Raw genomic sequence first — 18828 nt, 5'->3', positions numbered from 1 at the left:
AAAAAATTCAGGACCTATGAGTAAACGCGAACTGAATAAATTCAATTAAAAATATTAGCGATGCCTGCATTTCACATTTGTAATACCATCCTAAAAATAAAATAGATCCATAAGTAGTATGTATTATTACTAAACATGAATTAACATAATTATTAATAAGTTTGAAAATGAAATAAACTTTAAGTAATTGATCAAGTAGCATTAAATATTTTACACTTATAATAGTTGGGCATATTTGAAAGAAGTGACATTTACATTTTACTAACTTTATGTAACTTTTTTTTTATGTCTCATAATGTCACATACTTGGTCAGGCTAGCGGTTTAGTAAGTAGCAGGTTGATTTTATGTCAAATGGCATAGGTTAAAATGAGAAGTATCATAATCAGCAAAATTCATAACAAAAGTTAATAATTTAATAATTAATTTCTGTTTAAATTTAATACCAATTTATTTCCTTATATCACGTTTAACCTGTTAGTTTTACATCTACATGCTTATTATCTGTGAATTTTTACTACCATATGCTTAATATATTGTTTAGTCTGCTAACTAGAATTTACATGCACTAAAAATCACGTTTACAAAGTATCACGTTTACGGCTCGCCTCAAGCGTCGATGAAACGCGAGCTTGGCGAGTAAAAATGGAACGGCGCCAACGGGTTCGCTCCCGAAGCGCCAACGGGTTCTCTGCGGATGAAAACCCACATTTTGTACAGAAATTAAATAATTACAAATATAGTTTTTACTAACCTATACATGCAGAAATTCAGGGAAAAAAGATCGCCAGATCGCATTTACCAGTTTGCTTTAAAATAATGAATTAACATAAATAATTACAATTGAAAACCTATTCATTTAAGCAAATAATGGATTATAAATTTTAATTTTACCTTACAATCAAGAATGAGAATAGCCACATCACACCCACACCACGCTGCATATAGGCAAGAGAACATTAACTGGGCTGAATAACAAAACAACCATCACAGCAAAAGCTACTGCTTCTTGCTGCAATTTTTAATTTCGCTACAAATAACAGAATAATACTAAAATTGCTTACAATAAGTGTACATAGAATGTTAGGCTTTTGGTATTAATATTACACGCTCTAGCTCGGCTGAAGTTAATATGTTAATGTTTCTGGCTAAGCATGTTCAACTAGATGCATTATTAAAGCTGATTTCTAATAAAGTTGAGGGCAGATAACCAAAATATTTGCTCAGCCAGATATTTAACATTACTATTAATACGATATCAAAGAGAACATGAAAAAATGAGTATATTTGTTCAAAAGAACACAGAAATACAAGAATATATTACATTTCGCAGTATTTAAAGAAAAATGGGTGAATAAGTACATAAACGACACGAATTTTTTTTCTTCCTTTTAACTGCACACACAAACCAATAAACTATATACAATTCATAAATAATTTTGTATTCAAAGTTAATTAAATATTTACAAAATCAAAAATAATTCTTACCTATACATTCAGCAGAAAACGAATTATGCCTATAATTGCGGTCTGTGCAAGAAAAAAAATGATTAAAATTAATCAAAAAGACAATTAAATTAAAAAAAGACTATTCATTTAAGTGGAAAAAGCATTAGAATTTTAACTTATTTGAATTTCAACTTAAAATTTGGAACAATAGATATCACTTGTACACTCACCACTACACCATCCCACCACGTTCGAGAACAAAATGGCGCTCGATTCGCATGGCACATTGGAGGCATGTTCATGCGCAGATGGTCTCTGCGCAACCAGTCGTACATTTAGCATTTTTACCATGTTTGAGCTAGCCGTCCGACGTCGTACGCGTAGACACTTCCTAAACTTCATTGTAAATCTTTCACTCCAAGAAATAAACTGTTGGTCGGCAGAAGGCGTGTGTGTTTCCTGTAGCATTTAACAAAATGTTTAGTTATCTGACCAAAGATTCTAGGCGACATCAACCCGATCTATATAATAATGTGGTAGAAGGTTTAAAAAAAATATACAAGCTAAAGATTTTGCCTTTGGAAGAACATTATCTTTTTCATGAATTTCATTCACCGCCACTTAATGATGCAGACTTTGAAGCCAAACCTATGATCTTACTAGTTGGTCAGTATTCTACTGGTAAAACGACTTTTATAAAATATTTGTTGGAGAAAGATTTTCCTGGAATTCGAATTGGTCCCGAACCTACCACTGATCGTTTCATAGCTGTAATGTATGGTGAACAGGAGAGCGTAATTCCTGGTAACGCTCTTGTTGTGGATCCGAAAAGACAATTCCGACCTTTAAGCAAATTTGGAAACGCGTTTTTGAACCGTTTCCAGTCTTCTGTAGTAAACTCTGAGGTCCTCAAGAGCCTTACTATAATTGATACTCCAGGAATTTTGTCTGGAGAGAAGCAGAGAGTTGACAGAGGTTATGATTTCACGGGAGTACTGGAATGGTTTGCCGAACGGGTTGATCGTATTATTCTGCTCTTTGATGCCCATAAATTGGACATATCAGATGAATTCAGAAGGAGTATTGAAGCACTGCGTGGGCACGATGATAAAATTCGAATTGTTTTGAATAAAGCAGATATGGTAGATTCCCAGCAACTAATGCGTGTGTATGGAGCATTGATGTGGTCCCTTGGGAAAGTTCTTAACACGCCTGAAGTTGCTCGTGTTTACATCGGCTCATTTTGGGATCAGCCGTTGAATTTTGATGCTAATAGAAAATTGTTCGAGGCCGAGGAGCAAGACATGTTTCGTGATATTCAAAGTTTACCAAAAAATGCTGCTCTAAGGAAGTTAAACGATCTCATCAAGCGAGCAAGGCTGGCAAAGGTTAGTATAAAGCTTATGCAATGTTTTTTTGTAAATAGTTTGTAAATAATTTAATGCATAATATTCATAAGTGTATGGAACTGAAGATTTTTCGCTATAATTAAAGTAACTGAAAAAAAGTACTGAGTAACTGAAAAAAAAAGAGAGAGAGAAAGAAGCAAAGTGTAATTTGAATCCCCTCTTTTTTTTTTTTTTTTTTTTAGTTTTTTTGTTTTGCTGCACTGAACTCATAAATTATTGTGTATTCGTTCACTGTTGTAGCTGTACACATTTTGGGGTTTTAATTTTTTTCATAAGATATTCATCTTTTATGATAATTTCATTAAGAATCCAGTATTAGCTTTTGCCTACAGAAAATACAAAAATTTGTCATACATTCTCTTACAATCTGTTTGAACAGCACCATAGTCATATTTTCTGTTGAAATTACAAGTCATAAATGATTCGATAGTCCAATTAAAGCTCTATTTGCATCTATTTAATTTAATTAAAAAATTTTGTGAGAAAGTTTTATGAAAATTTAGTGGGAAAATTTAATATTTTATAATTGATTAAATTATAAAACTTAAATTTGCAGAGGAAAAAAAAAATTAACAGGTATGGTTATATGCTTCCCCCTTTCTAATCATTTGTTAAATTGTTAATAATTGTAAATCAAGGCTCAGTAGTGTGGACACATATTGCAGGATTTACTATGAGTTGTATTTTATAATCTAGAGGGTTTTTTTATATGTAAGAGAATGAGTGGAAAATCTAAAGCCTTTTAAATTTAGATCTAGCAGAAAATATTTTTATAGGAAACTTCTAAAATACTTAAGTAAATAAAACTTCCAATAGCTAAAATAATCAGGAAATATTACTTTCATGTACTTTATTTCAAACTTTTGACTATGATTTCTAAAAATATTTTGTGTAAGTGTGTAACCATTTTCTTTGAATTTTTAAAACTTTTGCTTTTGTGAAAGTATTTTCTATCAACTAGTGCATCAGGTATTCATTTGAAACATATTAAAATTTGCGAGGAAAGTGCAGAATCACCCACTGCTTGGCGCGTTTTTAAGAATTGCACATACTTGGTATCCATGTACAAATTGGCCTATTTTCATTTAAAAAAAACATCCCAGAATTGCACAAAAATGGCATTGCGCACTTCCTTGACTTTATCCATGTACACATCAACCTATTTTCACTTAAAAAGTCGAATAAAATTGACAAAAATTCAATTTTTCTTACTCTTGTAAAAAATGCCAAACAAATAAATGGGTGATTCTGCACTTTACCCAAATTTGCAGCTTTTTGAATTCCTCTCTAAATTTATTTTTGATACAAGTCCAGTAAATCAGAATATACCTTATTTGATCATTGAATTCTCTGATAAATATTTCTCAGTGTACTTGTCATCCCAAGTAAGACATACGGTTGATCTTTACAATATGGTAACTGGTAGTTTGGCGACATTTTGGAGCCGATAAAAGTTACTACCTGGCACTTTGGTAATAATGTGAGCAGTACTCAGTTCCGATTACGCATTATTTTGTGTGAGGGAAATGAGAGATCATGTGATATTAATGGACGAATTACGGTTCTTTAATCGGAAAAGGGGGAAAATCTGGAAAAAATCTGGAAATTTTGTATTTGGCTTTATTCTGTTGTGTGAAACAGTGTTCGTGAATTTTTGGATCCCATGGCCGTAACTAAAGTGAATTCGAAATGGGTATTTATGTATGTATTAATTTAATGTATGTGCTCTTTTATATTTTAAGTAATGTTTTTGAATTTAATTATATTTTAATTAAATGATAGTTATTTTGTGAATTTTATGTTTGTAGGAATTTGGTATACGTTTTAGTTGAAGTAAACGTGCATGGAAATAATTTAAATATCTGACACTAAGTATTTGTAATGGTTGCGGTATGAATTCGTTGGTGACGTGTACAATGTAATAGATGATTTCGAGGTAAACGTTTTTGGATATTTTATTTATTTTATATGGGGAAATGTTCATTACTTTTTCGCGATCAGGTAATTTCATATATGTTCTTTTTACCGGGTTTAAAGATTGAGAAAATTGTCATGTATTTTCGTGAAATTTTTCTAATTTATGAGAAAAAAGCAGTGTACATGGATATAGTGAAGAGTGTGCGCAATGCCATTTTTGTGCGATTCTGGGATGTTTTTTTAAGTAAAAATAAGTCGGCGTGTACATGGTTTAGTGATATTTTAATTAAATGATAGTTATTTTGTGAATTTTATGTTTGTAGGAATTTGGTACACGTTTAAGTTCAAGTAAACGTGCATGGAAATAATTTAAATATTTGATACTAAGTATTTGTAATGCTTGCGGTATGAATTCGTCGGTGACGTGTATAATGTAATAGATGATTTAGAGGTAAAAGTTGTTGGATATTTTATTTATTTTATATGTGGAAATGTTCATATTTGGAAAGGGTAAATACTTTTTCGCGATCAGGTAATTTCATATATGTTCTTTTCACCGGGTTTAAAGATTGAGAAAATTGTCATGTAGTTTCGTGAAATTTTTCTAATTTATGAGAAAAAAGCAGTGTACATGGATATAGTGAAGAGTGTGCGCAATGCCATTTTTGTGCAATTCTGGGATGTTTTTTTAAGTAAAAATAAGTCGACGTGTACATGGTTTAGTGATATTTTAATTAAATGATAGTTATTTTGTGAATTTTATGTTTGTAGGAATTTGGTACACGTTTAAGTTGAAGTAAACGTGCATGGAAATAATTTAAATATTTGATACTAAGTATTTGTAATGCTTGCGGTATGAATTCGTTGGTGACGTGTATAATGTAATAGATGATTTAGAGGTAAAAGTTTTTGGATATTTTATTTATTTTATATGTGGAAATGTGCATATTTGGAAAGGGTAAATACTTTTTCGCGATCAGGTAATTTCATATAGGTTCTTTTTACCGGGTTTAAAGATTGAGAAAATTGTCATGTATTTTCGTGAAATTTTTCTAATTTATGAGAAAAAAGCAGTGTACATGGATATAGTGAAGAGTGCGGAATGCCATTTTTGTGCGATTCTGGGATGTTTTTTTAAGTAAAAATGTACATGGTTTATGTGTATGTGTTATTTTGAAAAACGCGTAAGGAGTATATTATTGTGCACTTTTTCCCAATTTTGCAGTGAATATTTGTCATGATTAAGCAGTTTTGTTAGATAAAATTTCTAGCATAAGTGTAATTCGGCTAGTAGATTGTTGGAAGAAGTGTTCAGTAGATAAAAAGAAAAGAAACATGTCTTTACTTCGTGAAGACAAAATGGCGGCGAGAAAAAAAAATAGAGGGTTGCTGTAGAAGAGTTGGTCGCCAAAAAAACGCCAAGTTACCATAATGTAAAGATCAACTAGACATACTTATGGAAAGCAGAGAAGTGTGGATATTTTTTAATATAATTTTCTGTGACCAAAGTCATTTATTATCACGTTACTTTTATTATATAAACCATCTTTGGGTATTATATTTATATAATAATATTATATAATAATTAACGTATTTTGATAGAATTGATCATTTTCATAAATCATAAATTATGGGTACTTATGTGTTAACACAACCACCTTGTGCACTTTAACTTTTTTTTAACAAATGAAAAGGTAAAAGTTTCTAATCGAGTGCAAGTTGGCAGTTTTCATGACTTTTTCTGAAAGTATTTGCAAACTGTCAGTACTTAGTCTGCAAACATTATCAACATGTAAAAGAAGACATATTTTAGCAGTTTAAAATAGAAATTGTAATTATTAAATGAGATTATATAGTACATTAAAAAACAATTCTGTGAAATCTCTCTATAATTTTAGTGGGGGGTTTGCTGTTCTGCCCATGTGCACAATATGTTCCCACGGTACTTATGTATCATTCCATTAACTGTTAACGGAAATTTGCAGTAATGATTAGCATCGGTTGTCAGTCGTTACTGGGAAATTCTAAATGAAGTAAGTGGTCATCCATAATTGATGCTAAATTGCTCATCTTTGGCCAGTTGATGGCTAATATGTGCACCTGTGTTATAACAGTCCTTCAGTTGGGCAGTATTAGTATTTTCATATGTACTCTTTTGTTTTTTTTATATATATTCCAATTACCAACAGTTTTTATAAACAAATTGTAATATTTTATAGTTTGACCAGTTGATGGCTAATACATACGTACACGTAAAAAAAAAAAAAAAAAAAAAAAAAAAAAAAAAAAAAAATGTACTTACATGCTGTCTCAACCACTTTAGAAGAAATTACCAAATTTTCAAAATGGGCCAGACTGGCAACCGCGTTCTAAGAATCCTTCAGTTGGGCAATATTACTATTTTCATATGCACTCTTTTTTATATATATATATACAGTCAAAAGTCGTTAATTTGGACACCCATAATCCGGAATGATCTATAATCCGGACCTCAAAGCTAAAAATTTCTGTGCTTGCGCCGCGTTGACACATGCGCACAGGCATTTTACGCGTGCGCGTAAGACCTTGACTACTGCGCATATGCGTGTGCGCAAGTGCAAAATACGTTTTCGCCTGCGTGTTTAATGTATAACAGACGGTGTAAGCTAAAATTATCTAATTATCTATTTCAGTTAATGTTAATGATTGTGTTGTTCCTTAATCTTCGAATTGGATCCCGCTTATTATTTTTTGCAGACTGTAAGAGCAATTTTATAAAAGTAAACTTGAACTTTCGATTATGTCAAATAGAATTTCCGATGCTGGAACTTCCAAAGGATCTACAAAACGAAAGTATGTTTCGATGTCCAACAAACAAAAAGTGGAATTGCTGCAAAAAATGGATAAAGACATGAAGAATGTGACAGAGAGGTTAGTGAAAACGAAAAAATTTCGATTGACAAGTTAGTCGGTATTCTCGGCACAGCAATTAACGGGACTTGAACAGCGGAACTTTGTAACTGAACAAGAAATTATGTCTGTTTATAGAATTAAAGAGAAAGTATTATCACATAAAACGAAGCAACATAAACAACTTACATTGAAAGAAATGTTTAATAAAGTAAACAAATAAATATTAAGCTCTTTTTTTTTTTTTTTTTTTTTTTTTTTTTTTTGTAAATTTTGATACCCTTTAGATCATAATTGTTCTTTATTTCATAAATTACGGTTTCATATTTTTAATTTTAGAATTTCTGCATGCCATCTTACGAGATTTAAACTGATGATCTATAATCCGGAATCGCCGAAGTCCCGACGAGTCCGGATTAACGACTTTTGACTGTATATTCCAATTACCAACAGGTTTTATAAATGAACTGTGATATTTTTTTCCCATAATATGTGCTAGTAAAGTTTGTACTAATGAAAGGAACTTTACTGGAGGAATACAGAATTTTGCAATAAAATCTTGAAGAAAACGACGAGGAGATGTCTTCGGAGGATGGGCGGCATTTGCTAGGTTTGCACGATGCTGACTCTCTGCTACTCTGTTGATTTTTTTAAGGGAAAATAGTTTGCTGTGTATTTGGAAAGAAGAACAGTGCCACCCCCAAAAAAAAATTACAGAAAGGATTTTGGGGACAAATTTAAGTATTTTATTTTTTTTTTAGTGTATCGTAATCCTTATTTAATAATTAAAATTTATATTTAAATTGCTAAAGTATGTTGGCATTTCTTATGCTATTAATGTTTGGCAACTTATAATAAATATTGAGAGGCTGCTCAGTTGTTGTGTTTTATATCACCGTACTGGTCTGGCTCTGATGTTATGGTGTGGGGTGGTATTGAATGCTACTCCTGCACCCAGTGGTAGGCATTATTGATATGCTTACCAAGCAACGCAATATCTCTCGGTTTTTCCAGCCTGTTCTCCTTCCTTACTTTCAGGGCTTGCCTGCGGCCACATTTCCACAGAATGATACGCAATTACACGTTTCATACAATGTTCAAGCTTACTTCTTAGATCATCATATTGCACTGTTTGGTCGATGATTGGAGAAGCCTAGCCTAGCATGTGACACCCACAGGTACACCAAATGAACTTTGGCTGTGTGTGAAGGTAGCATGTCATTCCCAAACACCACATCCAAAAACCATCTTTCACTCAATGCTGTGGCATGTAGGAGTGGTTATTGACAAATGTTGAGGCAATACTTATTGATTTTTTTCGTCTTCCTCACCTCAAAGAAGGCTGTATTTCAAAACATTGATATTATGTGTAATCTCTGAAATAAATTTGGCTTTGATCTCTTGTCCTTCTTCATGTTGTATTTTGGATGGTTAGCAGTTTAGTTTCACTATGATAATCTTCTTCTTCTTCTTCTTCTTTTTTTTTAATTTGTATAGAGACAAGTGTCCAAAATTTCTGTTACTAGCTCTTAATTATGTCTTATCACAAACTTGAGGCTTGTTAACCATCATTATCCTGCCTTGAATAAAAGGAAGTATTGCAAATTTATCTTGTGGGTTATAAGAACTTGTTTCCTTTTCGGTTTTTCCTCTGCACATAAAATATACAAAGTAAATCTATAGTAGTACACTCTATGCAAAGTATTGTATTTATGTGGTAATGCTAATCTATGTCATGTGCGTGTGCTTCATTCCAATCTGCTTATTTTGTATGTTACATATAAGACAGTATGATTAATTTCTTATATTGTGCAAATATTACATCTGTCTATTGGGTTGTAACCGTTTGTACAAACATGACGTCTGTATAATAGGTTGGGACTGTAAAACTTGTGGGAGATCTGATAGCTCACATTTATTTTGAAGTGTTGGTTGTCTGTCAGTATTATTACTTGGGGTATTACACAACATAATGACAATTGTAGTAGAAACCTTGTCTTTATTTTCTTGGTTTGTAAGCATTGATCCATAACTTTAATTATTGGATTGAATTACATAAGAGTCGAATCAGTTCTGTAACAGCATTGATTTGAAGTAAATCTAATGTACCCCACTCAGTCAGTGTTTGATCTCCAAACACATTTATTTATCTTTGTAGAGGCCATAATTCTGCAGTTGCTGCTATTACAAAATGAGAAATTGGTGCTTTTTGAAATTCATCTATATTTAAGTGTTATGTTGCATTATCTGATAGAAGTTAGCTCTTCAGCCTAACAGCATACAAAACACAAAATAATAAGAAAATAAATCCCGAAAGTAAGAAAAAGTTTATCAGTAAGATGACTATTTTTTTTTTTTCATTTTTTTCACATTGCATCTCTAAACACTTCCCTTCGGAATAAATAATTTCATATGGTGGCCAGTTTTGCATTTTCTGTTCGCATGCAAAATTCCATGTTCGGGGGATGGGGACACTGCTTCTTTTTCAGTTGATGATAGGTTAAATATGGTTAACATTTTAGAGGGAAAAGAAATAGTAAAAGAATGAGTGATATTGCAAGGACATTAAAAATAGTCCACATTTTAGACGGGGGGAAAAAAAAAAAAAAAAAGATGAAAGACTGATATCATGTAATCTAAAGTGAGTGTGAAAATTAAATATGTGTAAATCACCAACAAATTACTATATCTTTCAGAATAGATTATAAATTTAAAATGAACATTTTAGAGAAATAAAAATTGTATTGAGTTAATGGTATCACATGAATAACTTCATATTCAGAACAGTCTAAAATTTAAACACATTATACATTAAAAATCTGACAATTAAGTTTACCAGTTCTGGCTTCTAATTTTGGTGACTGAATGAGGTGGCCACTTTAAAAGGAAGTGCTGTTATGAATTCTTAAATGATATAAAAAAAAATGAGAAATGTAATAAACATTTGGTTCATCAACTAGAATATATGATGTTAGACTTGTCTAATATCCACAATCAACCAAAAGTCTGCATATGTATTTGTGCAAGACATTGAACTACACATTTAGTGGAGACTATTGATGCATAATTTACTCCACATGCAAGTTAATACCACATTACAAGTCACCCTTGCTTTGGATGCCATTTGCCCTTGCTTTGGAAGTTGAAAACAAATTCAGATATGAAATTCATAGTTTTAAAACCAATAAAGTGTAGCAAGTAATGCAAAATTAAGGAAAGATTTTCGACTTCCATATTATGATTGTTCAGCACATTTACTAGCAAGATATTTAAATATATTAGATGTTATTGAGCATGTTATTCAAATCATAAAATATTTTCAAATCACCAGCTTGTCTAAGCCAAATTTAATGAATTGTTTTAAATATACTCTCTGAAGTATGCTGGAACTCAGTCAGCAAGTCCTGAACCCTTTCCAGCACAGTGTGTTCGATGTGAACACACCAAAGATATTCCCTCTTTAGACACTGAAAAAAATCGATAAATTATCACGAAAACTACACTAATGATTGCTTTTAATCTCTTTTATGAATAATAGATGGCAGCACCATACAAGCAAATCATTAACGTTCAGATATATTCTGTTTTTAAAGACACTGATTTTTCAAAGAAATGTTTCAGATCTTTTTTTTTTTTTAAATATAAAGAATATCAATGAAAAAAATACTTATATAATTTTGTTGTTCGTATGCTAATCTGCCTATTCTGTATTACTTTTAATTTTTATCTTTGAAATATTGCGTATAGTGAAGCCTTCAGTGTATGGTGTGTTCGAACTAAACACACTGTACTGGTAGCGCCTGTCACGTAAGAGTGAGTCACAGAATCTGGTCTCATGCTTCAAACACAGGGGGGGTGTAGAGTAGCAGGCCTTCCCGTGGTGCACTCTAGGTTATGCTAAATCTGCTGCAGAGATCAGATTCTACTGTTTTTAAATCATAGACAAAGTATTTTACTGTAATACGTGCTTCACAGCAATGCTCACCTAACGCAGCTCATGCGGTTCAGTGTGTTCGCTTCGGACACACCCACAAAATGGAAACGGTTTGTGCAGTCTTTGTAAAATTATACCTGCATACTCTCCTAGGCCTAAATAGACTGCCTACAAAACAATTTTTTTTTTTTTTTTTGTAAAATTCCAACTTTAAAGAGTAGCATGGCGGAAAGGGTTAAAGGCTATATAAAGGACTGCCCAAATTTTGTGCAAACTGTGGAACAGAATCCATATGCATTAGACAAGAGTATTCAGTCAAATGTGTTTGTTGACTGAAAATTCTTATCTATAGCAGTTAAATGTCTTTTACTTTGTTTGAAGTTTCTGTTGCTTTTAATGAAATCCAAAAGAATAATTACAGTATTGAAGCTGTTGAATTTTAGAAAGTTTTGATCTTGGTGAAGCAGACATAAAACAGGATATAAACAAGTATTGTCTTCAGTATATTTCTAGCCTATATTTTATCACCAAAGTATAAAGCCTTATTAATAAATGAAAAGGAATAAGCATTGGAATTAATTAAAAATATGTAGACATAGCTTTGTTCAGTATTACATTGAAATTTGGAATTCATACTCCACCTTTCTGTAAAATCTTTTTTGAAAATGGGAGTCAAGTCAGTGATCTGAATGGTGGAAAGTGCCCTTTTGAAAGAATGCATAGGGAAAAAAGAACTGGGTGTAATTGAAATGCTAAGTGCAAGAATTTCATCAGCAGTATTTGAAAAAATGTTTTCTACTTTTGGGATATGCGGAACAAATTGAAAAATGTAGGGTTTGGAAAGGCATTTTTTTCTTCCCCGCTGAATGTGCATAGCAGTAATGAAATTCTAATATTAACAGTTTTGAAAAAGTTATGTAGATTACACATATTGATGCCATTCCTATGATTATATTTACTCTGACAGTTTATTTATACTCGTATAAAAGCTATAATTACTAAAATATTGTCTTTTGTTTGTTTATTAATGTATGCATGTATGTAAATTTATACTAATTATTAAAATTTTATCAATTTGTATTATCTGTAATAATTATTATACTAAATTATATGTGCACTAATATGAACTACACTTCTTAATATCATCTAATTAGGCATTTAATTGCTTTGAAATCCTTCAATGTGCGATAATAGGCTAATAAAGAATTTTAAAAAAAAGTCTGATTTTTTTAAAATTTGTTACAAAAAAATTTTTTTTTTTTTTTTTTTTTTTTTTTTTTTTTAATATTGTGTACCTAAGTGTGGATCTCTTAGTTTACAGTGAGTGCCGTCCTTAGAAGTTAGTCATGTACCTTTTTTCTAACCATTATGAAGTCATCAAACACCAATAATATTTTTTGTAACTTCTGTGAAATCATTTTGGGCTTCGCTTATAGATGAGTGCCCTGAAGTAAGACTAAGAGTGCCAGATGTGGATAATGACCACAATATTTGGTCACTTTGAAATTTGCCGTTTCTTGAATGATAAGTATTTTACTCATGAAAAGTATAATATTAATAACATTGAGAAATGAAAATTTTTGTTCAATAAAAATGATTGAATATTGTTGGGTTTCTTGGAGCTGAACTTCAATCACATTGCCATTTGGATGTCTCAGTTAAATAACTGCAAAGATGCAGGCATTTTACAGCAAATGAATGACTGGTGATATTCACTATTTGATATCTACTGGTAAAGTGGAAGTATTTATTTCTATATTTGAAAACATGAGTCATGATGCATAGAAGACCACTAAAGTTTGAAGTAATATTTGAGAACAGTTTTAAGGGAACAGGCATTTCCAAAGCCATGGATAGTTCTGCTTGCAGTTTAATCTGAGTAGGTGTTAAAAATGATAACATCAAAGAATCCACAGTGTTGGCCGAAGAGAGCAAGGCATCAGACTAAAAAAATTCTGATTTTATTATCATAATTATAGATTTAGTGTAATGAATAGCAGAGTTTAATTTCCTAGTTAATGATTTCTATTTATTATCTTCTGTTTGCTGAGAAAATTTTCAGCTTATTTTGAACATGTACATTTAATATGTACACAGAACTAACATTTGCATGTGAAATTTTAAAATAGTAAATGTGTTAAGGAATCATGACTTCTGATATAATCAGCAGACTTTGTCAGAATAAATATTGGTATAGCTTAAACTTTAAACTGCTTCTGTTCCCTGCCTCAGTTTTCAATAAATAAAAAAGAAAACAAAATTTGTAAATATTACACATTGGTATTATATAATGTATATATGGATTATAGTATTATAATGTATGCTATATATATATTATTTGTTACATTTTCCTGTAAAGCATAATTGAATTTTTAATTAGTGTTGGCTAATAAGTATAAACTGCATACAAACAACAAATTTCTTTTTAATGAAAATGTGTTAAAAAGATTGAAAAGTCAAGTGGTTTTTAATTTTCAACAGATTTCTTTTTATATCAGGTGTTTCTACGTTAATTGTACCAGATAAAAATCGGCCTTAAAACTGACAAAACTGGCAAATGTGTTAAATTTATGTAATTTAGTAGGACTTTTATGTATAACTCAAAAAGTAGTAATTATTGTTTTGTTCCATTTGTATGTAAAGAGGAAAAGCTTTTAATATGAAGCAAATAAAATATTGAAAATTTTTTGATGTTATGAACAATAACTGAGTATTATTGCTAATCATGTTTTTCTTATAGGTACACGCTTATATTATAAGTTCCTTAAGAAATCAAATGCCATCTATGTTTGGAAAGGAAAGCAAGAAGAAGGAACTTGTTAAGAAATTAGGAAATATATATGCAGAATTACAGAAAGAACACCAGATACCATTGGGAGATTTCCCTGACATGAAGTTGATGCAAGACAAACTTATGCAGCAGGATTTTGACAAGTTTAATACCTTGCGGCCTAAGTTGTTAGAGGCAGTTGACATCATGCTTCGGGATGATATTTCAAAAATAATGAATATGATTCCAAGAGAACAAGAAGAACAGTCAGTTGAAACAGGACCTGTTCAAGGTGGTGCATTGAATGCTTTGGTTGATAATCCATTTGGTCATGGAAGGGGAGAAGGAGCTGATGCAGGATCTCTTCAAGTTGACTGGGTTGTGGAAAAAGATAGATTTAAGTTTGATGCTATATTCAATCGTCTTAATCCTGTTGATGGTAAAATAACTGGCGCAGCTGCCAAGTCTGAGATGGTAAAATCAAAACTTCCTAATACAGTGTTAGGAAAAATTTGGAAATTATCTGATATAGATAAGGATGGACAGCTGGATATGGATGAGTTTGCACTTGCTATGCATCTTATCAATATCAAATTAGAGGGTCATGATATACCCTCAGAATTGCCTGACCATTTAATCCCACCATCAAAAAAGTAAATATTCATGCAAGTATGAGGGGGAAAGTGCATAGTGCTCTTTTAAGAATGTAAATTTCTGATTTTCATATACTTTTTCTTTTAAAAGGCAAATTATTCCTTTAATTTATAAGCATATCATATAAGTGTCTACATTTTTATTGTTTAAGATTTATTGACTTTTGAATTATAATTTATAAGCATAGTGTCTGTTGTTATTATAAAAATATATCTTTATATATTGCATATCGTATTTATGTTATTCATTTTCACATGCATTCTGTCTTTGATATCTGTTCAGACTAAAAATATTATAAGATCAGGATATGTAAGTTTTTGTTGTAATGATCTTGATTTAGAGATGCCAAAAAAATTTTATGCTTTTGTATGAAGGTAGTTAAAAATTGCAAATAAGAATTGTAAAAAAGGTTTTAATATTGAGTTCATGTGCTTTTTGCTGTTGAAATCAGGAATATTAAGTATTCTAAAATATTTAAATATCTATTACTTGAAGTGCAATTATTGTTTTTAACATTTTTGTTATAAATTTAACCTGTAATTTAAGTATGATATATAATTTTTAAGATGGCATTATTTATTTTTATGATATAAACATTTTTTGACGTAGCAGTATTAAAAGACTTCGTATTAAAAAAAGTTTAAGTGCAAATTTTTTATTTTTTATTCTGTTTTAAACATATTGAGTTTGTTAATGTGTTTGTGTGTTGAATATGCTTAAAAACACTGAATTATTTTTTTGTGTTGCAAATATTATGTAGAATTTAAAATAGAAGCATATTTTAGAATAAAAATTGTGCCTTTTTCTTTACATAAGAGCTATTATAATGTTAAAAATGTACCTACTTTCATTTGATAAAAGTATTTGATTTTTTAAAATGTCTTTCAAAGAAGTAAATTTTTTATAATAACTGAATGTTAAAATGAAACTGATTTTAATTTTGAATAAAATTTGTACATTTAGTTCATTAGAAATGTAAATTTGTGTGTATGTATAAATTTTCAGCATTTTAGTAGTTCCTAAATCTAATGATATGTAAAACGTAACTGTGATATAGGAGAGACAAAGCACATTCATTTTTGAAGTCAAATGATACAATCTATTTTTCTTAGAATCTCAGTATTAATCTTTTGAATTAAGCATGTATTACAAGTATATAATGAAATTATTGACATCCTGTGTGATTTGCAGTTTTTGTTATTTTAAAATTTTTTTTAATTCTTTGTTTTCTTAAGCAAATGTGCTGTGCTATTACATAATGTTGCATCTTTTGAAGCTGCTATAAACTTCAATTTTGGGGAAATATTTTTTTCAAGACAGAAAAGAAACACACCAAAGTAAAACAAAATTAGGCAAAGCAGCAACCTTGTGGTTGGAGTTTCTTCAAGTTTTTTACATTCAGAAAAATTTAGCTTGTTTAGTTAATGACTTTAATTTCAATCCAGTCTTTTCTAATCCTTTTAAAATTCCTATTAACTCAATTTTTCAATTTTTGTTACTATTTATGCCAACAGATGGCACTATCTTTTAATTCACTTTACTCCTTTTGGGTATAAATACAACCATGGCTTTCCCTTTGTAGCAGATTTCTTTGCTTCAGGTAAATAGGGACTTGTACCTGTTTGCCTTCGAAATAAATAGTCTTGACTAATCCCAAACACAAGTTTGTTGCTTTGTGTAATATAAACATTTTTTTTTTTTTTGTTTTCTGTCAGTGCAAAGAACCCATGCTTTTTCATCTATTAGCTTTGTGTACTGTTTATTTGAATCATGATTGAAAGTGTTTTTACATTTTCATGACCATTATTTGAACTTGTGATAATGTGCCATGAAGTCAGATAGGAATCATGTTGGCTTCTAAAGTTATGAATAATTAAAGTAATTTTATTAAAATAGTGTTTTGCATGTAAATGATCCATAAAAATCTGGGTGGCATACTTGGATACTCTTCAGTTTCAGTGAAAAAATAATGTAATAAACATGTATTAAAAAAGTATTTTTATCTATTTAGCACTTATATAATGGATCTGAGCTTTTTTTTTTTTTTTTTTTTTTTTTTTTTTTTTTTTTTTTTTTAAATAACTCTTGTAAAATATTGTTTGTCTGTAATTCTGAGCTGTTTGGCATGTCCCATGCTTCAAATTTGTGGGTGAAAATATTTAATAGAAGGTTAAAATTTTAACTTTGAAGAAAGAATTGATTTAAAATATAAAGCTGAATAATTGTGATACAAATAGACTGACTATCAATGTATAGAATTTTCTATATCAGGACCATGTTGTTGCTTCCTGTGAACTGGTGCTTTAATGTGAAAGGTGATCTAAAATCTCAAAGACAAGTTAGTTTTATAAATTATTTGTGTATTGAGTGTCCATGTAAAAATTTATTGCTTGCCACTTTTAATAGCTGTTTAATCATGTTTATATTGTTTCATTGTATTTTCTTTTTTATTACATTCTATCAAAATAAGTAATAAAGTAGCCTTTAATAAATGAATTTTTTTTTCATTTTTTTCTCTTTTAATATTGAGTATAATAAATCCTTTGATGAATAACAATTTACTGTGTATTTTTCTAGTCAGCACTTTATAATCATTGTGTGCCTTAAGATAATTTAAAGTTTATAATAATATTTTTTGATATATTAATTATTTTCTGAAAAGGTGCTTTGTGTTATATGCATGTTACAAATTGCTTCATATGTCTTCTAATACTAAGCTTAATTTATGGTGCTGAAAAAAGTATATTTGGAAGATTTTATTTAATATTTTTATGCATGTCATACTGTTTTTGATAGATTTATGTTTAATCTCTCATGTTCTATGTATTTAATGATTCTTTTAGATATAATTTGATCTTATGCATACTTCTCATTTATATAGCTTTGAGCATACGAGACTTATTTTAATCTGAGTAGGTGCATATGAGACTTATTTTTGATAACTTAAAAATTTGATGTAACTGATGTTGTAGAAGGTGTTCTAAACTTAAAATTTTACCTTTCTGAAACTGTATTTAAAATTATATTTCTGCCTAAAATGTGGCAAAGTTATTTTTTTATTATTGTATACATGATCTATTGCTTTGAAATCATACAAATAATGTTAAAGTAAGCATTTTACTGAATATTTTTATAGATTACTTCATGCTTAAAATTTCATTTTTATTTGTATAACGAAAACAGTATTGCATATGTTGCTACTTATTTCACAAATAAACAGTTTTCCATAGTTATGCTGTGTTTTACATTCCTTCTTTAATCATGAAACTGACTAAGCAGGAGGCGGAGGGAGGAAGAATTAAGTTTTTATCTATTGCCCAACTGTTTAGATACATTGTAAACTGATTGACACTAATCCTTTCCCCAAAATTATATAGTTATGTGATGAAAGACTTTGGAATTGCAAAGCCAAAGATATTAATTATCATATTGTTAAAGGTTTTATGCTGATTTTTGTCTGTTAATTATCTACTTAAGAATTAATAAAAGTATCAGGCTCTTCCATTTTGAATATAAAGATGTTGAAATGAGTAATTTCATTTTCCCACATACTACATGAGAACATAATCTTTGTTGTAACTTTGTTCATCAGACTTTCAGCAGTTTACGTGAAGAACTGATTTTTGACATTTCAGAAGGTAGTCCCCCGAATACAGTCAGATACTTACTTCTCAAACATTTCTAGGGAATGACTGAACCCATTGGACCTCTTATCTAATTATTTCTTTAACTCCTAATGGTGTTTCCCTCATCTTCAGCTAATGCTTGTCTCTTATTTATTTCATTTTTCATTTCAATGATGTGGAA

The 18828-nt window shown here is 30.2% G+C and overlaps 1 protein-coding gene across 1 annotated transcript; it reads left to right on the top strand.

Moving 5' to 3' along the window:
* Positions 1 to 1806: 1806 nt before the first annotated feature.
* On the top strand, positions 1807 to 18254 carry LOC146993352 (EH domain-containing protein 1-like). Its single transcript, XM_085808611.1, has 2 exons — positions 1807 to 2836; positions 14338 to 18254. Exons 1-2 carry the CDS (start codon positions 1925 to 1927, stop codon positions 15022 to 15024), a joined length of 1599 nt encoding a protein of 532 aa, XP_085664737.1. The 5' UTR covers positions 1807 to 1924; the 3' UTR covers positions 15025 to 18254.
* Positions 18255 to 18828: the final 574 nt, after the last annotated feature.

The sequence above is a fragment of the Stegodyphus dumicola genome, chromosome X1 (genome assembly GCF_044657685.1).
Source record: "Stegodyphus dumicola isolate Sdum_Otavi_A_Nest chromosome X1, ASM4465768v1".
NCBI lineage: Eukaryota > Metazoa > Arthropoda > Arachnida > Araneae > Eresidae > Stegodyphus > Stegodyphus dumicola.
This window is presented reverse-complemented; position numbering and strand designations above follow the sequence as displayed.